This window comes from Passer montanus, unplaced genomic scaffold (genome assembly GCF_014805655.1).
Source record: "Passer montanus isolate IOZ18808 unplaced genomic scaffold, ASM1480565v1 scaffold184, whole genome shotgun sequence".
NCBI classification, from domain to species: domain Eukaryota; kingdom Metazoa; phylum Chordata; class Aves; order Passeriformes; family Passeridae; genus Passer; species Passer montanus.
Window position 1 is genome coordinate 22,762 of NW_024365826.1, and position 25,006 is coordinate 47,767.

General features: G+C 44.9%; 2 protein-coding genes across 3 annotated transcripts in view; one reads left to right on the forward strand and one right to left on the reverse strand.

The window, feature by feature from the left end:
• Positions 1–17,290, reverse strand: part of ZZEF1 (zinc finger ZZ-type and EF-hand domain containing 1) — a 35,791-nt gene extending 18,501 nt beyond the window's left edge. For both annotated transcript variants that reach the window (XM_039705778.1, XM_039705779.1), the window contains exons 1-12: positions 16,856–17,290; positions 12,458–12,602; positions 11,235–11,429; positions 10,179–10,350; positions 8,309–8,508; positions 7,055–7,265; positions 5,433–5,549; positions 5,044–5,222; positions 3,906–4,004; positions 2,739–2,830; positions 1,589–1,737; positions 941–1,052 (exon numbers count right to left, since the gene is read on the reverse strand). In XM_039705778.1, coding sequence (XP_039561712.1) covers positions 941–1,052; positions 1,589–1,737; positions 2,739–2,830; positions 3,906–4,004; positions 5,044–5,222; positions 5,433–5,549; positions 7,055–7,265; positions 8,309–8,508; positions 10,179–10,350; positions 11,235–11,429; positions 12,458–12,602; positions 16,856–17,191 — 2,007 coding nt within the window. In that variant the 5' untranslated portion in view covers positions 17,192–17,290. The remainder of the gene's footprint in view (positions 1–940; positions 1,053–1,588; positions 1,738–2,738; positions 2,831–3,905; positions 4,005–5,043; positions 5,223–5,432; positions 5,550–7,054; positions 7,266–8,308; positions 8,509–10,178; positions 10,351–11,234; positions 11,430–12,457; positions 12,603–16,855) is intronic.
• Positions 17,291–19,121: 1,831 nt separating this feature from the next.
• Positions 19,122–24,401, forward strand: LOC120500633 (neuferricin). The gene is made up of 4 exons (XM_039705773.1): positions 19,122–19,485; positions 20,557–20,697; positions 21,232–21,418; positions 23,116–24,401. Exons 1-4 carry the CDS (start codon positions 19,263–19,265, stop codon positions 23,330–23,332), a joined length of 768 nt encoding a protein of 255 aa, XP_039561707.1. The 5' UTR covers positions 19,122–19,262; the 3' UTR covers positions 23,333–24,401.
• Positions 24,402–25,006: the final 605 nt, after the last annotated feature.

Sequence of the window (25,006 nt, forward strand, 5' to 3'; positions counted from 1 at the left end):
CTGCATTTAAAAGCAGGCAGAGGATCAATATGTAATATTTAGAACATACTTTGATCAGTCTGTTCTCGGTGAGGTACAGAGCACAAAACTGAAGGAACAGCAAGTCCTGCCATCCACATGTACTGGTTACTCTGCAGCAGTCAGAAAAAATCCCAGCTGACACAACAATGTCACCAATTCTCTTAATTCCCACAGTGCAGATGGACTGGGGAACTACAAAAGCTGATTCCAGAACCATCTTAAATGAAACATTCCCTATAAATGCACCAAGCACTTAAAATCAAAACCATCTTCTGCCGTTCTCAAAATGAAAGAGTCTCCATTCCCCAGGGACAGCAGCCTAACTGATGGAAATGCTTCATAATTGTTTTCCCACTGAAACAAGGATTGAAGAACCTGGCTCTGGAAGAATAAATGCTATGACTACACAGTAGTTAAATGGTCTAGATACTAGAATAAAGCAACAATCATGTTAAAACCAGTAATCTGCACATTATCATATAGCTTTGCATTAAATTTGATCATGAAGCATTACTTAACTACATGTATATATATATATGTGTGTGTGTGTGTGTGTGAATACAGAGAAAAATAAACTATTTCAGAGGACAAAAGTTCAATTATTCATTTATCTAGAAGCCTATTCATTTTTTTTTCTCTATACAGCAGAATTCTCCCTCACAAAACAGAATATGTTTATTTCAGTTGCTACTTAACTACATGCATATATATATATATACATATGTGTGTGTGCATACAGAGAAAAATAAACTATTTCAGAGGACAAAAGTTCAATTCTTCATTTAACTAGAAGCCTATTCATTTTTTTCTCTATACAGCAGAATTCTCCCTCACAAAACAGAATATGTTTATTTCAGTTGACACAGAAAGGAGCCCCTGTTCATTGTGGCTGGGCCAAGGGGTTTTTGTGGGCTCTTACTTGGGAAACTCTGCATTGCTGCATTTTGACATCAACTTCATCCCATTCTTCTTCTACTTCAAACCAGCCAATAGGATCATCTTCTCCCAAATCATCACATGAACAACTGCTTCTGTGTATAAAAGAATGTAACACACTTTGTAAAGAGAACGTTCAGAGACATTGCAAAGCTGTTCATACCCTACCAAAATACTTAGAGCATGTTATGGCTATAAAGATGAAGAAAGACAGCAGAAAGTTTCACAAACCCAAAACTCTATCAATCACATGCTTAAAAAAAAAATCAACAAAATAATTTTTGGCACAGCCCCTTAACCTCTCCTTACTCCTGAGCAACAGTTCTGAAAACTGATTTAATAAAACTTAATCAAAAAATTTCTGTTATCATTGATTTGCACCCCAAGTAGAAGATTTGTTTTGCTATATCCCTTTTATAACAGGTGTTTAAATCAAGTGGCTGAAAACAACATCTATACACATATTACATTCAACATATCAAATGGAGGCTCATTAAAATCAAACATTCAAATTAAATGATGCCCCATTTTTAAGTCACCTGGAACAACTCTCAGTAGTTCAAGCAGCATTGCAAAATGATCAAATATAACAGTCATTTTCCATGTATGCATTGCAAAAATCCATTTATACCTGGTTTTTAAAAACTGCTTGAATTCCCTCAGCTTCCACTTGTCGTAGCTCTCGAACCTTTTGAAGTGTTCCTCAGCATGGAACCTTCCTGAGGCAGCATTGTAGGCGAACACCAGCCCGCACTGCGCCCCGATGGCACCGCGCCGGACCTGAGGGCAAACCAGTGCAGCAAGGAAAGGACAGAACTATGGAGAGCAACCCCATCCCGACTATCCTGCCCTCTGGAACTGCACAGGAGCATGAAACACGCCCAGAGAAATGTTATGAAAACTTCTGTAACCCCCTGAATTGAGATCATGTACATAGCTGTTACTTACTGTATTTATCACCCTGCCAGCATCCTTACATTAACTAGAATTCCACATATTAATTAGATACATTATAGTTCCACATATTAATTCCCATTTTGTTTTCCTTTTACATTTAAAAAAATCAACAAAACTAAAATCATGTTTCCCTATTAATATCATACACTGCAAATCAACTCAGCTGCCTCTCCAGCTCCAGTTAAAATTTACTTGCCAGAAGTCTATTCATGTTTAAATGTCTTTGACATAGAAATATGTATTGTTGCTCTGGGAATTAAATAATATTATTGCTTTGCCTTAAGTAAATAAGTCAATTCAGCTGCAGAAACCTCACTGAAGTTTTGTCTTGGCCATGAGATTTAATCATGATTTAATTAAGATCTCCCTCTGAAATCAGATAACAGTCACACCAAATTCAAATTACACTGGTGTCTCTAAACAAAACTTGAAATACCTCCATTTAATCTGAACTCACATGCTTTGTATCTTGACACCTGCTATTCACAGAGTCAAAAAGTTATTTTAAACATAAGATCAAAGACCTTACATACTTGAGAGAGAAACCATAAACCAAAGAGTCTCTGGCTTGAGATATATATGGCAAGATAAGAGATAAAATCAATATAAAATAAATGTCTTTACTACATGCTTGTGGCTCCCTGGAAAAATTTAAGACTTCCTTTTCCTGAAGTTCCCTGACTTACACTGAAGAAAAACTATAAAATAACAGTATTTCATAATGAATTTAAATTTCAGTTCATATAAAAAATATACAAATTCAATTCCACCACTAGGGGAAAAAAGTAAATCCTCTACTTCAAAAGCTCCCAGCAACTACATACCTTTATTCTAATTTGTGTCACTTGAAATGAAGATTCAGTTCCAGTAGAAAGAATGATACTTGCTCTGGTTTTCCCAGTTTCAGTAAGAAAACCTAAAGCAGCAGTGGGAACAGAATGAGTCTGAATCAGTGCCAGTGCAAGGGGTTAGAAAGAAAATACTGGGATTGTGGGCTGAAGGGGGGAAACAAAACCACAAAGCTTTTCCAGTGAAATACTCATTAGCAAATGTTTCCAAATAAAAGGGACTACTTAAAAGATTGCATTTTACACAGCACTCTCCAGGCAGTATCTCTCTGGGCACTGCAATATCTGCAGCAGTTGCAAGAATATTTTCTTATTAAAGTTGATTAGTGATTCCCAAATATTGCTTTGGCTTGTGGCTCTATTCACTGAACTCAGTGAATAGTCTCCCAAACTGTGACCCACAAAACAACAGCAGACAAGCCACAAAATAACTAAAGAATAAACTCAAATAATGCACATGAACTAAGAGAGGTGTAAAAGAAGCATTTAGAAAGTGCCTGATTTTCTGCCACAATGGCTTTCATTTACCAGTAGTGCTGCACAAGACAATAAACTATTTAAAAAAAAAAAGATTAGGTGGCATTTCACTTAAAAGGAGGTCAAGAAACACCAATCTCTTTGTTTAGGTTGTATCCAGTGCATAAAAGCACTGCATTAACAAAGAGAGGCTTCAAGAGAGAATTAGTAGGTATGTGCAGTGAGAATTTAAATGATTTCTACAAACTCTCTCCTATCAATATTTGGGAAACTAACAGTGATTCATGACTTCAACCCACAAAGTGTGCTCTAGAATATTCCCTGTGGCAGCTCTCTGCTGGCTCCCATGTAGAATATTAATAACTCTCTCCAAAATCCAATCTTTTTGTTTGGTTGGCTTGTTTTGACAATAAACTGGTTTACAAGAAATCCACAGTGCTGCAAAATCGAATTTATATATTGGTTTTGTTTGGGTTTTTGTTTGTTAGTTTACCTTTTTTTTTAATTATAAATCTTACATAGCATTAAACTATAAAGAATCAAATATATATTAGTAAATATGGAACATCACCACAGCATTGTTAACAATTATTATGCTTGGTGGAATTATCTAACTTAAATGATTTTATGATTCTAATATTATGGATTTTAAGTCCAGGCTCTTACCATCCCCAGTCCATGGCTCTACAAGGAGGTTTTCAGGCCCTGATTTATCCTCTTTTCCCTTTACATCACATGCTTGCAGAGTCAGTCGTAAAGGCTTTCCTAAGTCAAAAAATCAACAGGTTTATCAAATTCATTTAAAATGGTAAAATATATTTTCCAAAGTTCTTTGCTCAGAAAAAGATATGGAAAAAAATTACAATACTATGAGATTTTTACCTTATTTGTCAGACACAAAAAAAGGGAGGAAAACTGGAATATGAGAGATATATTAATCTAAAGTAGTTGGAGTTTTAGATACAGACAGAAGGACAATGAAATTCATGACAATTAATGTTCCTTCAACTGATGCCACACTTTGGAATTCACAGTCTGTGAAAAACCACTTGTCTTACAAAAGGCATTAGCTACTCTGGGGAAAACAAACCAATTTTCAAAATTTTTGAAAGTAAACATCGATAATTATGAAATAATCCACGTGTTCTTTGGTACAAGACAAGACTACTAAATAAACAGACTAAAAGGCAAATAAAAGGTCTCCATGAATTCTTCATGAGAGACTAATGAGAATCTCAGAAGATGATACCTGAGAAAATACAGATTTATCAAACAAGTCCAGCAAATAGAGCAAAATCACCACCTGATTCCAGACCATGAACAGCTCTACACTCATGACATACTCAGATTATAAAAACTTAATTTTAACTCATCTTATAAAAGTGGAAAAAAAAATAACCATAAAGAGATGCTAATGGCATTACATTTAAAATGCATCTCAACTTTGTACATGTCTGCAGGAGAGAGCACTCACAGAGGCTCACTCAAACAAATGTCTTACTGGAAGAAGAAAAATACTTCCTGCCATTTAAGCAACACAAACACCATCATCACCATGCTGATACAGGGGCCATGACCTACAAAGTTCATCTTTTCTCTCTTGAGAAGATTCTACTTGGTTTAACTCTTTAATCACAGAAAGCTGATCAATCACCAACTTTTTGGGCAGCTCATCTGCTAGGTTGTGATTTCAGTGATAGTTTTTAATTAAGAAAATTTGGATCATTTTAAAACCCACCAAGAGGAACAACTCAAAGCTGTATATTTTCTTAAGCCTGTAAAGGATGCAGGATTGTTCCATTACCATATTTATAGAGCAGGTTCTGTCTGACTGCTGCCATGGAAGAGATAAGGGAGGAAGCCTTGTATGGAGTGTCCAGATGATCAGTGATGGCACAAAGGGAACTCAGCACTTTGGCAACACTCCCCCGCGCTAGGGCAAAGGCCAGGAGTGTCAGCTCCACCTCTGGAGTAGTACAACAACTGGGAGGAAAAACAACATTGTGAAAAGAAAATATGGGATGTTCTGTTTTTCAATAAAGACAAACTGCCACAGAATCTCTCAGGCGCCTGTTTCTTGATGCATTTGTATTTTTCAAGGTACTTAGAAAAGAGCATGTGAGTAAATTTGTAAAAATTTTATTTGGAGACTCTTCCAAACCACCTCCCACTGCATCAGCCACACAAGCTCACCTTGTTATCCTGATAAGGAAGCTATCTACTTCTTCCAAAACATTTGGTGATAAGAAGCTTGAAAAATCTGTGGAGCCTGGTGTTAGGGATAGAGGTGGCATGTGCTGCAGTGCTTTCCTAGGAAAAAGTGAAATGTTATGTCAGGAAACCAGGCAGAATTGGAGAAAAGAGCCTTCTAATGTGAATTAGAGGCTTGAATCTTCATGCTTTGTGTGGGCAGGTCTCTGCAAATTGCTTCTGAATGCACAAAATCTATTCACATAGAGATTCTCTTCAAAAGGGAACAACAGTATTCCATTCTAAGCAGGGAAAGTTCAATGACTGCTGGGTAATCTTGAATCTAGTTTCAATCTCAGATTTAATGAGACAAACATATCAAGGAGTTTTAAATTAAATCTGTGACAGCATTAGAAATAGCTTAGCATCCAAGCACTGCTTCATTTTAAATTGGTCCAGAATTGAGCAAGAGCCTGTGAATAAAGGGAAAATTGATTTGAAATTCCCTCAGAAGAATAAGAGAAACGAAGAGACACTTGTTAGCTCAAATCAGAATTATTGTGAATTCCTAAAAATATTGTGAAAATCCCTGAAATTAGGAATTCTCAAGCAGTTTCACCAACGTTATTCTACCCAATGCTAAAGTTTTCAATATTACAGTTATTCCATCCAATTCTAAACTTTGGTGTTTTGCTTTATAAATCTAAACAGTGAATCTAATTCCTGAAAGCATGATTTTAGTCAGGATTTCTCCATCATAATTTTTCAATGCTTTATTAGCTCAATATTCATGTTACATTTCTAAAAAATATCTAAACTTCACCAAAACTGAAGGCCCTCAGCTTCTGCAAAGCCTGCAACTACGGGCCTAAGGCCTGAGCATGTATGAAGTTATCTAAACTTTGAATTCAGAGATTTCACAGCTGACATAAATTAAAAGATAGGCTTAGTGGACTTTAGCCTACAGGACTCATTAACCTAATGACAGCCCTGCTCTTCAGTGTGGTGACATTGTGCTAACTGAGCTCTGTAAAAGCTCATGTGGGTGTGGAGAGGTTTTATTGGGATTCCAATCCTTCAAGTCAGCAAGCAGAAGTGTTTGGCAATCTAACAAGGAAACGTTACACAGAAAATGGTCAATCACCACAAGCAAACATTTGCATGGAGATGGTGCATATACTCAACTATACCCCCACAAAATGCATGACAAGGCATTGCATAAGTAGAAATCTGCAGAAAATTAAGCCTCAGTCCTAAGGGGAAGATGTAGATTTTATTGATTATTAATACCAGACAAGAAAAAGGAATTAATTTTATACTGCTCAAAGTCATTACAAGTAAATGGATCAGTGAAAAATGTATTTTTCAGTGTCCATTAAGTCATGGTTTAACAACTAGATTAGATGAAACAGCCAGGAGGATTACACTTGTTCTAGTATGTGCAAATGGATAGAAGAAAACCATCAAAAATCTGAACAATGAGACAGAAAAAGCTGTTTAAACACCTGAATGAAGGGAGTAGAAACCAGTCACATGCAACAGATTGCCTCCTAAAGCCAGAAGTATTTAAAAAAAAATAAATAAGAAGTAGCTAAAATCACACCCCATGCAAGTTTGGTGCTTACTGAGTATTCTGTAAGATGGTGTGAACAAATGCTGGGTTGGTTTCCATGGAAGCTGTCACCAGGGAGGTCAGCAGGGACCAGTACCAGATGGCCGAGGCGTCGCACACGGACACTCCCACCTTCTTCACGCGCTGGTAGCCCACGGCCCGCAGCCCGTGGATCCTGGTGTCACAGCCATCGCTGAGGCAACGCTTGATGTTTATCTGTACATCTGTCAAAACACAAATTGCAATTTTTCTTCCCCCATTTCTTCTGCTAGATTAGTTAGAAGAATCCAGCTAGTCCAAATAATAAATGAGTGTGGGAATTTTTGGAAAAGTAATGGCAGATATGGAACAGCGCTGCCTGATATGGATAACCACACACACTGTGCACCCTCTGATATGAAAAATTTAGCCTTTGCATCAATAGCCTGTGGACCCATTACAGATTCTATGCCTATTTCCTAGAAACTAGGAAAAATTAAAATATCCTCAAAGTGGAAAATAGATTATTTCACTGTACCTTCCTACCTAGATATACAGGAAGTGTCTTGGAAGCAAGTGGTTGTGGAGATAATAGGGAAAAGGAGCAAAGCCCAAAGGCAAAGTTTAAAGTTACATAAAAATTTTCATACAAGTTCTTGACCATTTTGCACAGATGGCATAACTGATTACTTTTGAGGAACAATATCCTTGCTGTCCACTTCTGTGGCACTGAAAGCTCCTCTCAGGGAAAAGCATCTTTTGGAACTGAAGGGACAAAATTCCTGAAGCTGCAGAAACCATCTTAGGAAGGAGCAGCTTTTCTTGATTGATTCCAATATAGCACCCACAGAGCTACCAGAATCAAAAATAACATATTTAAAAGGATAAAACCTGCCTTACATTGGACCAATTTCAGAGTTTCAGTACCAAAAAAAAAAAAAGCAGATTTTTTGCTAGATACTATCAGCCAACATATGCTTTCACTCTGCAAGCAAGGATATTTTGAAGCTGCCCCATGTCTTCACATTGGAAGGCTAAAACTGCATCTTTAGTAATTTTTCTCTTCAACCCTTAGCCCACTTTACAGAGACCACAAGAAAGGCTTGGAAGACTCTTTTACAGGCTAGAAATTAAACCAGAATTAAAACAATTTCTCTGACCCAAGGACAAGGCCCAAAGTGTCACCCCTGGTGACTGACACTTCACCACATCTCTCCATGATCTACCCAACCTTTCACCTTGCAAAAAGCAGCAAAGCAGTATCCCAATGGTATCTTTATTGACTCACACATCTGACTAATGTTAGCGTTTTCCAACAGTGTTACGTAGCCAGTGATATTGCTTGGAATGTGAACATCTCGGACCTCCTGGAGACTGCTGGCATTCCTTCCCACTGCCACCGTGACCTGCTGTGGCATGTAACTCTGGTCATTAGCTGCCACTGCAATGGACAGGTGTCTCAAAACCACATCTGGTTTCATCTTTAAACTGCAAAGCAAAGAAGAGAAAACGGTTCTTGCAAAGAGAAGGTAAGTCAAGCACTGTGCTTTTATTGTTCTATATCATAACATTACACATGTGTATATATAATAGATATTATGTTATTATTCATTTTCCTCCTCCTCCTCCTTCTTATCATTATTATTAATTTTTCTCCTTATTATTATTCATTTCCTCCTCTACAAACACAAATAAATGCTCTGAAATTTACCTAATGCTTCACAGGTGTTTTTAACACCATATCATGGTGAACAAGTTTAGAAAGTTGATTTAGAAAACAGTTGCCTCTGAGAGACTGTAGAATTTTCTATTTATATTTTCAATTGAGAATTCATTCCTCAAGAATAAAAATGCAATGTTAATAATGACCAAAATGAGTTTTGTTTTTTTTTTTGCTTTGAAGCACACATTCACAGATCTACCACTAAAAACACCACTAAACATTTCTGTTTCATTGAGCATTTCTGTTTCATGGAACATCCTGGACAATGGCAAAGTGTTTCTATTCAAGTACCAACTACTGCATCTGTATTACAGCTTGGAAAGCTTCACTGTACAACAAGGCTTTGTGTCACAACAGCAGATACAGGCAGTTTACAGGTGACCTTTTATTTGGCAGTCAGGCTTTTAAATTTTATGCAGAGATCAATGACTTCTGCTTTTGTCTGTATTCACCTGTCACTCATTAATTCCAGTTGTTTTCAATTACACCTGTATTGGGTTTTAGCAGCCAGGGGCTACAGGGTGTGAGAAGTTGCTGGAAGCTGGACCTTTGTCCCCATGGGGAGAGCAGTGTGCACTGGAGGAGGCTTGCTGGCAGGATTTGTGATCCCATGGGGGACCCATGCTGCAGCAGCTTCTTCCTGAAGGACTGATCCCCATAGAGGCCATTCACGTTAGATCTGGACTTTACAATCCTTGGGGTCCCTTCCAACTCAATATTCTGTGATTCTACAACTGCACCCCATGGGAAGGATCCACACTGGAGCAATTGGAGGGAGCTCCATGGAAGGGACCCCACACTGGTGCAGGGAAGCATGTGAGGAGTCCTGCCCCTGAAGAGGAAGGAGTGGCAGAGCCAGCATGTGATGCATAAGATCTGGACTTGACAATCCTTGCGGGTCCCTTCCAACTCAATATTCTGTGATTCTACAACTGCACCCCATGGGAAGGATCCACACTGGAGCAATTGGAGGGAGCTCCATGGAAGGGACCCCACACTGGTGCAGGGAAGCATGTGAGGAGTCCTGCCCCTGAAGAGGAAGGAGTGGCAGAGCCAGCATGTGATGCACTGAGTGCAGCCCACACTCCCCATCCCCCTGCGCCTCTGGAGGGGAGGAGATCATTTCCCTTCCGTTTTTCTCTAAGCCTGGGAAGAAGAGGGGGAACATTTGGTTTTGTTTCTCCTAACCCCACCCTCATTTAATAAACTGAACTAAATTCCCTGAATCAGGTCTGTTTTGTCTGTGATGGCAGTTGGTGACAGAGCTCTCCCTGTCCTTGACCCAAGAACCTTTCGTTACATTTTCTCTCCCCTGCCCAGCTGAGGAGGGGAGTCCTGGAGCAGCCTTGGGGGCCCCTGGCATCCAGGCAGGATGAATCCAGCACAACCCCCGTGGCTGCCAGCCCAGGGCCCCCAGCCCCAGCCCTGAGCTCACCGTATCCAGTGGGATCGAGCGCTCCCGTCCGACTGCCAGAAGGAGGAAGTTTCTCCGTTTGTCATCTTGTCGATATCGGCGGAATTGGAGGAGGTTTCGATGTGTGTGTAGCACTTTGTGACAGACTTCAGCTTGTCTGACTCCTGATTGCCATTCAGATCACTGGGGTATTCTGCAAAGAAACCACTCAGAATATTTTTCTTTGGCTGTTTGGAGTATTGTTATACCTTTGTAAGAACTGTCTCACACAAATGAACTTGCTGGCACAGAACACAGCCCTGAAGGACTGTTTCTGACAGGAACTAGGAGACAGCAAAGTCTCATTTCAGATGAAATTGCAATAATCTCCATCTACCACTCTGAGTATGAAAACATCTCCACTCCCTGGAGTTCAATAGCCTTATCTATCCCTTTCATTACTGGCCTCAATGCTGCTTTATTATTTTTGTACCCAAATACAAACAGATGAAAGGCAAAAGTAAATTACAACAGAGAAAACTGCAATTCCTGTATTTTAGGGAAAGAACAAAGCACTCTCTTTCCCATGTAACTTGATCTATTTCAATAGAAGTGCAGAAATCTGAAGATTTCTAGTCAAGCTGTAAAGAAAAGGAGCCCTCCCCACAGGGACCAGGCCAGTCCCATCAGAGATGCAGTATAATATTCATCACCTCCAGTCCAAAATAATAAAGTATCTTTTAATACTGAACAGTCAACTTCATAAAACATCCACCTTCACATGGAAACTAAATTTCTAGCAACTAATAGAGATATTTGACTGAATACAGAATATCACAAATGAGTAACTATCGATTCTGGAACAGGCCAGGAGAAAGATAAGAACATTTCAGAGTGTTACTCAGATTGCTGGGTAGTTCAGAAAACAATTTATGTGCTTCAAAAAACCAACAAAAATCCCCAGAAGCATGCAGAGTAACTTCATAAAACATGAGGCCTTTTAGAGGTGCCATAGTCAAGAAAGCTTTTCATTTTATCTGCAGTCTCTTTTCCAAAGCCATGGCCACACCCTGAAAAAGAAGGGAAGACATTGCCCACCTCTCTCCTTGAGGAGGAGCCGGTCCAAAGAATCCTTGAGCACGGAGGAGCGCATGGTGCAGATGTTGTTGAAGTACTCCAGCACTGGGTAGGGGATGGCAGTGCTGGAGATGCGGTTCCGGTGCAGGAATCTCAGGATCATCGAGGCGTGGAGGCCCAGGCGCTCTTTGGACTCAGAAAATATATCAATAAACCCTAGAAAGAGACATCATTTCCTTTGGCACCACAATGAGAGAAGGATGTAAAACTATTAGAGGATGTAGCTCAGATCTGCAACCTCTACAGCAGGGAAAAGTGCAGGAAAATATTTTTGCCAGTGATTTGAATGCCTGAAGGAGTTCAAAACAACTACCAAAAATCTTATTTTTATTTTGCTGCCCCAAACCCTTACCTTCAAAATCTAAGTTGTAGATTGTTAAGCAAAATCTAGTTGTAGATTGTTAACCAAATAGCAGTTGCTACTTGGTTAACAGTCACTCACTCTGAGCTACACTGAGCTTTTCCCTTTGGAATTGTGGATTATTCCTAATGCTTTCCACCAACTTGGTCAGAAATGTCAGCTCCTGAGCACTGGCACCTGGATCCCAGGGCATTTACATGCAGTGAGCAGTACTCTCCAAGTCCTCTCCTCTGAATACTCTGCAGCAAATTCTAGTTTCTTTTCTGATCCTTTAAGGCAAATCCCCTTTAGCTACTTATCATCAAATGCTTGGAAGAAAAGCCAGTAACTGACACTTATCCCAGAAATCAAATTCTGAAACTGATACTTTCTGAACTATAAACCATAAAACCTGAATTATGTTTTATCAGGATTTCAGATGCTGAGTAACAATATAAAATATGTGACTCATCCCTGGAACAGACTCCATGGAGGATTTATTCCTCCAGTTACCAAGTGCAAGACTGCATTAGCTGGGCACTCACCAAAATTCTGCAAGGTACATTTTCTCTCTGTGAGATGAACCAAACAGGGGGAAGACACTCCCCAGTCACACAGAAAGGGAACAGTGGTTATTTGTGAAAGGAAGTTCTGCATGCAATTCTGGGAAATGTTTAATTTACAACAACTCCACTTGCCTGACACTAAAGAACCAAGAACCTTCTGGAGAGTGTTTTTGATAAGATTAGGACAAGCAATGCTATTAAAGCAATTTATTGAGGCAGCACCTCCTCTCTGGGGCAGGGCTTGGGAAACCCTTCCTTCCAACACTCTGCTCTCATACCTGGCACCAGTGAACAAGCTTGCAGTTGCCTGATTACATGGCTCAGCTCCCCCTGAAGATTTGCTCCACTAGAATTCTTGAGAGCCTCCAGCATATTCTCCACATCAACAGTGCCATCTCCTTCAGCATCAAACTGTGCAAAGGCCTGAGGAGTAACAAAAAAAAAATTCAGCATATTTCCTTAAAGCAAGATATTTCATAGAAACCATAGCAACAAATGTTGTAACACTATTAAAACAAAATCAAAAGAATCCATTCCCCAAAGTATTGGATTCGTGGTAAGAGGAAGCAGGCTGGCTGGAAATCTGCAGTGTTTAGCAAGTTTGAAGGTATTTGCACTGCCTTCCCATAAAAGTCAGCTGGAGTCATGCTTAGGTGGAGACAGCCCATCATAAACACCAGTGAATCAGCAGGATCCATCCATGGGTAGCTGGGACTGTGAGGAAGGTGCTTAGCAAAAAGCTCCTCAGCTGAAGGGTGCTTTGGTTCCAAAAACCACGCCTTCAATTACTCATCACTGCCCATCCCTCTCTCACTGCATCCACTCAAATTCCTTCAGGGTTTACATATTTTCTTTATTTAAGAAATTGTCCTAAGAACAGTAATATTTTTTCATTTGATTTTTCCTTCCATAAACTGTCCCCCTACACCAAAAATCAATTTAATATAGTTTGTCTAAGTATTTTTGAAAACAGTGGAGAGAGTAAGAAAAGGGTTGGGATTTTTTTTATTGAAGAGAACCACTAGCAGTTTTATTAACTTTGACCTTAACAAAAGTTTTAATATAAAAAGTTGTGTTGAGCATGTACAAAAGTAACTCATATTTCACAACTTTGAACTAACAAATGTACATGGTATTTTTATTCAGCTGAGCCTATAAATCAGAACTAAGCTCATAAATGTAACTTACTTTAACTATCTATTTCAGAGAACTCATGATTCATTGACACTATATTGACTGGCTATATTTTCACAATGAGATTTAATTTTGAAACAAACTTCTGTTTAACTGCTAAAAAATGGAACTTGTTCCAAAAGAGAAATTCAGGAAGTATCCAGCTTTTTCAACTAGCTATTTCAGAGAACTCATGATTCATTGACACTATATTGACTGGCTATATTTTCACAATGAGATTTAATTTTGAAACAAACTTCTGTTTAACTGCTAAAAATGGAACTTGTTCCAAAAGAGAAATGCAGTATTTCAGGAGCATCCAGCTTTTTCATCTAAACTGGGAATGCACTTCCAAAAGAATGCACTTCTTTACAAGCAAGACTTGAGTCTCCCTGCCCTGAACTTTGTATATGGAACTTGTTCCAAAAGAGAAATTCAGGAAGTATCCAGCTTTTTCATCTAAACTGGGAATGCACTTCCAAAAGAATGCACTTCTTTACAAGCAAGACTTGAGTCTCCCTGCCCTGAACTTTGTATTCCAAGCTCAGCCACACAAAGCAAGCAAATCTGGTCTCTAAGCACAGGTGATCTCACAGGTGTCTGACTCAAGGGGTTGCTGCTGCTCAGGAGAAAACTCCTGCTTCCCTCTCTTGGTTTGTTATCAGATTGATGTACCATTAACAGTGCTATCCTAGAGAGTAGCAGCCTGAAATGATTAGCTCAAAATAACCTGCCAATTAACCATGACATAATTACCCCAGTAAAACGAGAGCAAAGTCCTCAGAAGACAACAGAACTGAAACACGGTGTTTTAGCTGACTAAAGCTCTCATGGCACCTCTGTGGCACAGAGCTGGATTTGAGCTTGGAAACTTTATAGTGTCTTATTATACACACAGCTGAACCCAAGCTAATAATGATCACCTTAAAAAAATTATTTTGAGCAGCAAAGCTGGTGCTGAGCACCAGTAGGCACCAGGGCCAGTCCAGCCCAGGCACTGGGCAGGTCCCAAGACAAAAACCCAACACCTTTGCTTGAGGACAACAAGACAGAGGGAATTAATTCTAACAGACATAACTCAGTTGTCAAAACAACTCAATGTACAGTTTCACACCACATCATTCTCACCATTTTTCCTCATATCTGAAGTGAAACTGCACAATTACTGAACTACAAATTGATCCAGTTTTGTGATGTTACTGGTGACAATAAAACACAAGGCAACAAGGCTGAATCTGCTGACACCTACTTTAAACAAATTTTTTACTCTCACATAAGGAGGGATTACTGCATATATGCTTTTCTGCACAGCTTAATGCAGTAATCTGTTATCTTATTTTTAAACTATTCCTCTGATCTCAGGAGATTGCACCAAACTTAGAAATCTAAAATTATTTTTTGACTGTTCTGTATAACTTAAACTCTGTATTTAACAAAAAACATACAAAATGTCCACTGCTGTCCTGTGTAATTGGGAGGAAAAAAAGTGGGGGGGGAAAAGAGAGTGTCAGCCTGTACTCAAAGAATTTTTGAGCTGTGTGCAGGACTGGGACATGATACAACTCAGCAGCATCCTATTCCTAAATAAATGCAGGAACTCCACACAGTTCAACCCTGAACATGAAGAATCATGTGAGAAACATCTTTCATGGGAAATGATGGGTGAGAGGGTTGCTTGGAAATATGGCACATGGAAAAATCAGCCCCTCATCTCACAGCTCAGGAGCTGGATGGCACAACAAGGTATCTCAAAAGTGACCTGGGAGAACTCTGCATTTCACCCTCTGCTCTCAGGAGAACTGCAGCATTAATGTTGCCAGCCAAAGCTGGATACATGACATGACAACTGCTGAAGCAGTACCAAGAAGGATTCAGAGATTCAGTTCATATAGAAAACAGATTTTGCATTTAAACATTGCTCATAAAACATTTGAAGTCTGTGCTCAAAGCCCTGCACTGAGAACAGAGAAACTGAAAGAGCAGATCAAGCCTGGGCTGTGCCAGACAGGACTCTACAGACATTAAAAAGTGAAACCTATTGATGGCCACCCCTAAACTGACTTCTCCTCAGAGTGAAAGGAAAGCTCAAACACCACAGCTCGTGGGTTAGTGCCAGAAATGATGACATCAAGGTTTTCCACAGAGCCCTCAAGATCTCGATTTGCAGGGCAGAGCAGATGTGACGCTGAATCCTGTGACAAGCTTTTTCCCCACTCCCTAGAGCAGGAAATGAAACCAAAACAAATAGATTCCTCATGCAAAGGAGGACGTGAAATACAGACAATCCTCAAAATATTTCTGCAGCCCACAAAGCTCAGCTGTTTGTGCCAACAGGAAGAACCCCACTGGACTCATTTCACCCTTGCTGCTGTTACAGATGAAGATGTGCTTCTTACTGCTCTTCTGGTGAAGGAACTGCAAGTGGAGGCAGCATTTCACCAAGCTACTTAAACCAGTCTGGTAAAAACACACCTATCTGGCCATGAAAATGAATCTCCTTCCAGTTTCCAGGAGCCTTGCCCACCTGTCAGCGCTGATTTGAGGCGTGTGTGTGTGATCTAACAGTTTACACAGTTGTTCTGCTCCAAAACAAAGACAGCAGGAAGTGACTGCTGAGCCTCAGGAACTGCTTGCACTAAGGAATTTAGGCACAGCCACTTTCTCAAGGGAGTGTGGAATTCCCAACAGGGTATTCTGCTGCATTTTGGATTGCTACAGAGCAAAGCTAAAGTGTTCTAGACATTAAATTCTCCATGTCCTTTCCCACAGAAGGGGAAAACTGAAAATCCCAGCAGAAAGCAAACTACTCTCTTCTACCATTAAAAGCTGACCATAACATCTTCTGGCTGTGGAAGGGGATCTCTGTTACCACTACTTTCTCACAAGTTTTCCAAAAGTCCTACTTTACAATAAAACAAATGCTTGACAATATCATTGCTGCTTTAAAAAAGCTACAATGAAACCCAGTGTGGTAAACTTTGACTTGCTGATAACGCTGTAAGTATCTAGAGGAATTACTGAGGCAGGATTTCCTACCCGTGTTCCCACCACACCGGAGCTCTCAGCAGCACCAGCAACAGCAGAAATATTGCTGTAAACACCCATTTTATAAAGCGGCTGCTGAGCACGATCACTGATAACCGACATAAGTTTTTAAAAAGGGATATCTGGAAGCTGGCAGGCTGTCTATCAACAGCAGCAGCCGCTTTTCCAGCCTTGCAGAACCCTCTGGCCTGGCCCTCCCCGCGTACCAGGACGCGTGTCCGGGCTCTCCCGGGTCGTGTGGACGGCCACGGCCCCGGTGCCAGCGAGGGCTCGGGGACACTCGGGGACACTCGACCACCCCCGGCCCGGACAGCGGATCCCCGCAGGGTCCCCCATCCCCGGCAGCGCCCGAGGCCAGGCTGGACTCTGCTGAAGGGGCTGCAGGGAGAGGGTCCCCGCGGTTCCCCCGGCCCGAGCTGCCCCCGGCCCCTGCGGACGCCGCTCCCCGCCGGCCTCACCTCCTCGCTCTCGCCGCGGGAGCCGGCCGCCAGCCGGGACACGCTCTCCAGCACCTCGCAGAACTGCTCCAGGCTCACGGCCTCGTCGCCGCGGCTCAGCCGCTCCTCCAGCCAGCGCACCAGCGCGCTGTGGTGCCGCGACACGAGCGGCTCGGGCAGGGCCGCCTCCCGCAGCCGCGCCGTGGCCTCCCGCAGCCGGGCCTGCTCCAGCAGCACCTCGGCCGGCGGCAGCGCCGGGGCGGCCGCGCCGGCTTGGGGCGCGCCCCCCGCCCCCTCCATGCCCTCTTCGGCGCCCTCCTCCTCCTCCTCGCTGCTGTGGCTCGCCGCCGTCCCCATGAGCCGCTCGGGAGCCCCTCGCAGCCGCCGCCGCTGCCGCCGGTCCCCGCCCGGCCCGGCCCGCCTTAGTCAGCAACTTCCCGCCCGCCGCACCTGTCAGCGCGGGGCCGCCACACCGCCGCAAAGCGCCGCCGCGCCACACCGCCGTAAAGCGGCACGGCGCACCGAGGCGGCACGGCACTGCCGCAAAGCCCGGGCCGAGCCGTGCCGAGCCGGGTCAGAGCCCGGGACACAGCCCGGGACACACCGGGACCGGGAACAGGGATCCCTTAGTTCATAGACGTGTCTCCAAGGGTGAAAAACGTGTATTTTATGATTGGCTTTTCGCAAGTGTTGAAATAATTATTGTATTATGTTAGTGTAAAAAATGTGTATTTTGTGATTTGCTTTTCGCAATAATTAACTAATTATTATTGAAATAATTATTGTATTATGTTAGTGTGAAAAATCTTTATTTTGTGATTGGATTTTCGCAATAATTAACTAATTATTATTGAAATAATTATTGTATTATGTTAGTGTGAAAAATCTTTATTTTGTGATTGGATTTTCGCAATAATTAACTAATTATTATTGAAATAATTATTGTATTATGTTAGTGTGAAAGAATGACCAGAATCCTGTGTTTGCATGGGATTTATGCATCATCTCTGAGGTGTATGAATGTGCAACAGGTGATTGTTTTCAAGGGTTGATCCTCTGTTAACGGGGATCCTTTTTCAGGCTTGTGTTGCCCAGAAAAAGGTACCCAGACGTCCGTGTCTCTTTGTTTTTATTGTCTCATATTGTCCTAACCTCAAATGTTCAAATGTTATTACTCTAATTCTATTACTATTTTTATAACCATTTTATTACCATTAAACTTTTGGAATTCCAAAGCCAAGTGGCTGGCGATTTTCACACCAGGGCCCGTGAGGGGGTGAAGAGCAGTGGCCGTGGGCAAAACCAGACAAATTCCAGCTCAGCGTGAGGAAAACTGCTCGACGTGAGTGTGGCAGAGCACGTGAAATAAACGGGCAGGAGATCTTTCTCCTTTTTTAATGCCTTTATTGAGAAGAATCAGCTCAGGTGGGGAGAAATCGACGGGTTGCGCCCACACCGCTGTTGCTCCCAGGCGTGGCACGAAGAAGGAGGATGATGCAGCTTTGTCCACTGGTCTGCAGACAGAGCTGGGGACTCTGTCCTCAAGGGAGAGTCATGGAGTCCTTCACTTGTTTGTTTAAAACCCCAGGGTGTCTCTTTAATCAGCATCTTTTCAGGTTAGGGTGAGAAACAAAAAGGTCCAAGCAGGTACGGGACAATGCTCCCATCCTTAGATGTCACTTAAGTCACTTGTTGGCTCGTGATTTTTAGGGGTTTTCCTGGGAAAAACAGTAAAAATTCGGGGTGCAACGCATTTCTCATCTGCATACCAGCTCTGATGGCACTCCCGTTCTCCTGGTACCTGCAGGATCTCTGGGAAGCATCAGGGGGGCAATGGTTAATCACCGACCATCAACAGGTAACGGAAGAAGAACTCTTAACAATGAAGCTAACTTAACAGCACTTGCCTAGCTTGTTTTAACTCCGCAACCTTAAAAAAAAAAAAACAAAACAGATAACTTTTCATTCATAACAGGACAGACTGGTGCAGGGAGGGCGCGGAGAAAACAAACCCCCTTGGCCCTCGCTGTGTCACCGGCTGCAGGTGGCGCTGCCCTGGCAGGGCTCACACTGGGCGATCTCCACTAAAAACAAGAGATTCTGTGGCTGTCCTTATGGACAACCTCATACTCACAGGGTGCTGAGGCGCGGGCAGAGAGCAGCTGTGGCCGGCCCGTTCGAGACAGGGCTGGACGGGTTCCCAGCGGCCCGGGCGGGTGCCAGCGATGATTTTTCCGCTGCCAGCGGTGATTTTTCCGGTGCCAGCGATGATTTTTCCGCTGCCAGCGGTGATTTTTCCGCTGCCAGCGATGATTTATTTTCCGCCGCCCTCAGCCCAGAGCGCTCCGCGCCACGCTGCCGTAAAGCGCGCCCTGGGGCCGGCCGTGCCGCGGCCGTGCGGCGGGGACAGTGTCGCGCAGGCGGCGCGATGTGGCGGGGCGCGGCCGCGGCGCTGCTGGGCCTGGCCGCCGCCTGCCTGCTGCGCCGCGGGTTCGAGCCCCGCGCCCGCCTGCTCAGCGCCGCCGAGCTGCGCCGCTACCGCGGGGCGCCGGGCGAGCCCGGGCTCTACCTCGCCCTGCTCGGACGGGTCTTCGATGTGGAGCGGGGCCGCAAGCACTATGGGCCCGGCGGCGCGTACAGCGGGTTCGCAGGTACCGGCAATGAGCGGGGAGGGGGCTGGGTGTGGGCCGGGCTGGGGAGGGAATAATCACCTGGGGTGTGTGTCACCGGTGTCACCCTGGCCGGGGAATGCACCCCTGGCTGGGAGGAGGGAGAGCTCAGGCCCTGTTTGGCCACCCCACGGCTGGGCTGTATTCCAGGGCTGGGGTCGCACCCCTGGCTGAGGGGTTCACTCCTTGGCTGAGGGATTCTCTCCTTGGCTGAGGGGTTCACTCCATTGCACCCCTGGCTGAGGGGTTCACTCTATGGCTGAGGGATTCTCTCCTTGGCTGAGGGGCTCATACATGGCTGGGGGTCCATGGCTGAGGGGTTCACTCCATGGCTGGGGTGTTCATCCATGTCTGAAGGGTTCACTCCATGGCTGAGGGATTCTCTCCTTGGCTGAGGGGCTCATACATGGCTGGGGGTCCATGGCTGAGGGGTTCACTCCATGGCTGAGGGATTCTCTCCTTGGCTGAGGGGCTCATACATGGCTGGGGGGCCATGGCTGAGGGGTTCACTCCTTGGCTGGAGTGTTCATCCATGGCTGAGGGGTTCATCCTTGGCTGAGGGGTTCACTCCTTGGCTGAGGGATTCATCTATGGTTGGGAGGTTCACTCCATGGCTGAGCGATTCATTCCGTGGCTGAACAATTCACTCCATGGCTGAGGGATTCATCCATGGCTGGGGCATTCACCCTTGGCTGAGGGGTTCACTCCATAGCTGGGGAGTTCACTCCATGGCTGGGGTGTTCATCCATGGCTGAGGGATTCTCTCCATGGCTGAGGGATTCTCTCCATGGCTGAGGGATTCTCTCCATGGCTGAGGGGTTCATCCATGGCTGGGGGATTCTCTCCATGGCTGAGGGGTTCACTCCATGGCTGAGGGGTTCACTCCATGGCTGAGGGATTCTCTCCATGGCTGAGGGATTCATCCATGGCTGAGGGATTCATCCAGGGCGGGGTTCGCTCCTTGGCTGAGGGGTTCACTCTTTGGCTGGGCTCTCCCCCCTGTTGGTCTCTCACTCCCCTGAGCTCTCCCCCCTGTGCTCCCCCTGCCCTCAGGCAGAGATGCCACCCGAGCGTTTGCCAGCGGCGACTTCAGCGCGGCGGGGCTGGTGGACACGGTGTCGGGGCTGTCCCCCGCAGAGCTGCTCTCCATCCACAGCTGGCTGAGCTTCTACAGCAACAACTACGAGCCCGTGGGTACGTGTGGGGCTGGGTGGGCTCACACAGGGGCGGGGTGCAGGTCCCTGTGTGGGACCAGCTGCAGCCAAGCCAGGTCTCCAGGGTCTGCTTCCCTCCAAGGGAAAGCTGAATTGTTTTCCCACCTCAATGCTGTCCTGCTTGGATTGTCTCTGCCGAGCACTGAGCAGGGAGCCAGCCTGAAATCACCAGGATTCAGGAGAATGTAGGGGCAGCAGGGCAGGGAAACTGTTTTGGGGAATGGCTTCTGGGTTGTGCAGCTGAAACTGGCTTTGGTTTTCAGCTCTGTAATGAGTCTGGGCCTAAGCTTGTCCTGCATGGGTTTATTCAAATGGGTAAATTGCTGTGTGATCCAAGCATTGAAGGGATGTAAGCCCAGTTCAGTTCTAAAATTGGGCCATGGTGACATCTCCTTTTATTTTTGTCTTTAAGTAGCAAATTAAAAATAAAACCCCACCAGAACTATGCATTTTCCTTGCCTGGAAACAGGTCTGTGGTCAGCAAACTGTGGTCCTAATTGATCTCCTCTCCCAGGGAAGCTGGTGGGCAGATTCTATGATGAAAATGGGGCACCGACAGCAGCCCTGAGGGAGGTGGAGGCTGCCATTGAGGAAGCTCTCAAACTGCAAGCAGAAAGTGACCAGAAGAAGCAGCAGTTCCCACCCTGCAACTCTGAATGGAGCTCTGCTAAAGGCACCCGCTTCTGGTGCTCCAGAGAGAGGTAAGCCTGTCCCCTCTGGAGCAGAGGCTTTTTTTGGGTGCCCTGTGCTTTGTTCCTGCCTCTCCTGGCAGGAGGGATGTAGGAAGATGTCCTGGCTCCTGCAGCCACCACACTCTGTGGGTAGCTGAGCTCTGGGACTGGCAGTGGGGCTGCCAGGGCTGGAATAAGCCAGGCATGGGCTCTGTCCCTGCCTGAATTCCCAGGGCTGTTCAGGTGGGAAAAGCCCTGTGAGACCACCCAGTCCAAGCATTCCCCCAGCACTGCCAAGGCCAGCACTAACCTGTGCCCCCAGGTGCCACATCCACACAGCTTTTAAATCCCTGCAGGCATGGGGCCTCCACCACTGCCCTGGCCACCCTTTCCATAAAGAAATTTTCCTCAGTATCCAACCTAAACCTCCCCTGGCACAACTTGAGGCTGTTTCCTCTTACCCTGTCCCTTGTTCCCTGGGAGCAGAGCCTGACCTTCACCTGGCTCCACCCTCCTGTCAGGGAGTTGTAGAGAGTGAGAAGATTCCCCCTGAGCCCCCTTTTCTCCAGGCTGAGTCTCTTTTGTCACACTGGAGTCAAAGAATTTACCACATGTGCATGTGGTCACCTGTTCTCAGCAAAACAGGACAGAAATCCCAGCAGGACTGGCATTCAAACAGGTTCTGTCACCTGTCAGGAATACAAGCATTAACCTGTGCTTTTCAGACAGTTTCACAGCCTGCCTCACAAGCTGATACCACAACATTTTCACTTAAACCACATAAAAATGAGGTTAAGCTTTGAATAATCATTTCCTACTTTCCTGTTAGTAGCTATCTCTCAGCTTAGGGACTGTTTTGTTTGAAGATGAAATAATTTCACAGACCACACTGCAAAGTGCTTGGGCTTCATGTCAGCCCAGCAGCAGCTCTGTGTGCCCCAGGGATCTGCTCCTGTGTGTCACTGAGCTTGGGGACAGCCTTGGGACCAGGTGTGATGTGGCAGTGGCTTGTGTTAGAGGCTTAAAAGCTGCAGTGATTGGGGAAGAGGCAGGATCTGGCCCATAAAGAGACACTTAGACATGAAGAGACATGATGAATTACCTGGGGAAGTTCTTTTTCTTCTGCCCCAGTTCTCAAAATCATTGTTTAGTCAAGGCACAGAAGGCCTGGAAGAGCCTGGTCTATTGGAAGGTGGCCCTGCCCATAGCAGGGGCTGCACTGGATGGTCTTTAATGTCCCTTCCAACCCAAGCCACTGTGGTTCTGTGAAGATGTGTGGTCACCTGTGAGCATTTAGGTACCTCCAGAAAAGGCATTTTGCTGTGCTCCAGAAGGCTGTGATTCCTCTTCCAGCAATGGAAGCACGGAGTGCAGGAGTTGGTCACTCTCAGAAGGGAGCAGTGATGAAACCAGGTCCAGGCCACAGATTTCTGAAGCACAGCCAATAAAAAGGCAAAGGCTGTGGGATTGTGGCTGTTGAAACAAAGCCTGCATGTGGCACTGGGTGCCAGGGTGCAGTTGAGGTGGTGTTAGGACATGGGTTGGACTCGACGATCTTTCAGGTCTCTTCCAACCCAGTCATTCTGTGAATTCTGTGGAAGCAAAACCTACCTCAGTGTTAGTTCTAGTTTCCCCAGATTACCTCAGTTTTTTTCCTAAGGATTCTCTGTTGACTGGAAGCATTTTCCCGGCTGTGAGTTGTAACTGCTTTTCATTTCCATTGCCAGCGGGGGCGTGCCCCGAGCCTGGGCCGGGGTCCCGCGGCGGCTGCACCGCCCCGGCTCGCAGGGCTCTCACTGCGTGTGCGTGAGGAGCTCGGGGCCGCCCTGGGGCCAGCCTGCCTCCGCCCAGCACAGCGACAGAGGCGACCTGGATCACCCGCAGCTGCAGCAGTACGAGGGCTGCCATCCCCTGGCCGAGCAGTGTGTCCTCCTCACGGGCTGAGCCAGGGCAGGGAGGGCCCTGCAGTGAAACCCTGCAGCTCCAGCTCCATCCCTTCCACCCGTCCATGCAAAGGCAGCAGTAACATTCTCATGGTATTTGTGATGCTTTTTAATATATGGAGATGGAGGAAACACTTCAGCCAGGTTAGTGGCTAAAAAATTAAGTAACAGGATGCTTTCTTTATTTCTGTGGGAAATATTTTTGTATCTGGGAACAAACTGTAAGATGCAGAGCCTGAATTGTGTTTTAGAACTGCTTCTTGTGCACTCAGGAACTGGATGTTAGTGTGCTGTGGTGTAAGGCAGCGAGGTCGGTGAGCACAGGAACTGCTGCAGCCTCACTGCCACAGGTCGTGCAGTCCCCAGGTCCTGCTGAGGTCAGGCAATGCTGATGCTCCTTCCCAGGCACCTGACTCACTCCCCAGAGTTTAAAGGTAGCAGGGAGAACCCTGAATTTCTTCTGCAATTAAGGTCCACAGTATCAGGAACTAAACACAGTTTAGTTGCACACAAGCTTTATCAAATTCTTGGAGAAGGCAAAGGCCAGAGCTGCATTTCCTCACTCAGTGTTTGCATTAGATACTGTGCCCAGATATGGAAGCCACCTGTGAGGATTGTTTGATATTAACCTCACTGTCCTGGTCTGTGATTCACCACTTTCAAACTGTTCTGATCAGGAAGGAGGAGTTTTAAATAGCTTTCTTTTTGTTGCCTGGGTGGCAACAGAACCATCCTACTGTAATCTGCCTCCTGTTTCCATTCTGGTATAAGACTTCCTTCCCATCTGGTCTGTGCTATCAGACTATAACCTGAGCTAGATGTGCCCTTAAAAGACCCAGCACTGTTAAAATCCATATTTACTGTGTCACAGCTGGCAGAATTCAGCAGTGTGAGTGACTCCCAGAAATGCAGGGCAGGTCATTACCCTCTCTGGGTGGGGTTAAAAGGGAAGAAACAATACCTGCACTGCAAACCTCAGGCTGCAGTTGCTGGTTTTAGTGGAATCTGCTGTTAAAATCAGTTTTGGTGGAGCTGGGCTTTGAGAGAGACATGCAGATCAGGGTCCAGTGGTGGCACAGGTTGTGGTCAGTTCTCCTTCAGGCAGCTGCCATCTATGTGTAAGCAGCTGGAAAGTGTTTATAAACTGATTTTTAGCTACCACCACCTCCAAAGAGAGGCCCAAAAGCTAAGTGATGAGTTAGTTAATTAGTAAGTTTACAGGAAGCACCATTCTGTCCCTTGCAGCAGCACACATTACAGCACTTCTCCCTGATAACAGCTCAGAGGATGCTACAGCTGCCAGGGATGGAGCCACACAAACTTCAACATGCACATGCTTCTAACAGGGGTGGGGCACAGGGGCTGTGGTTTTACTTTTGGGGTTTTTTTGTCTATCATCATCCTGAAGAGAAGCCCTTGCAGGCATTGCCCTGCTGTGCCAGCTCGTGTCACTCAGGGGGCACCGGGATGTGTGGCAGAGCCAAACCTCAGCCCTGGGCTTGAGCCAGCTCTGGGGGTGGAGTGAGAACTCATTTCACACAGTGCTGAAGATCAGGCTGTGTAAAAGGAGCAGGAAAGAGCTGCAGAGCAGCACTGCACTGCCTCCACAACTGTGGCCTTTGCCACATTTAGACACCACCACTTTAAAAAGAAATTGAATTTAAAGTAGTGAAAC

Bases quoted from the DNA above. Each gene is read 5' to 3' on its own strand.
- LOC120500633 (XM_039705773.1), top strand. From the start codon at position 19,263: ATGTGGCGGGGCGCGGCCGCGGCGCTGCTGGGCCTGGCCGCCGCCTGC. The intron at 19,486-20,556 runs GTACCGGCAATG...CCCTGCCCTCAG, and splicing joins CGCGTACAGCGGGTTCGCAG to GCAGAGATGCCACCCGAGCG. The intron at 20,698-21,231 runs GTACGTGTGGGG...CTCCTCTCCCAG, and splicing joins CAACAACTACGAGCCCGTGG to GGAAGCTGGTGGGCAGATTC.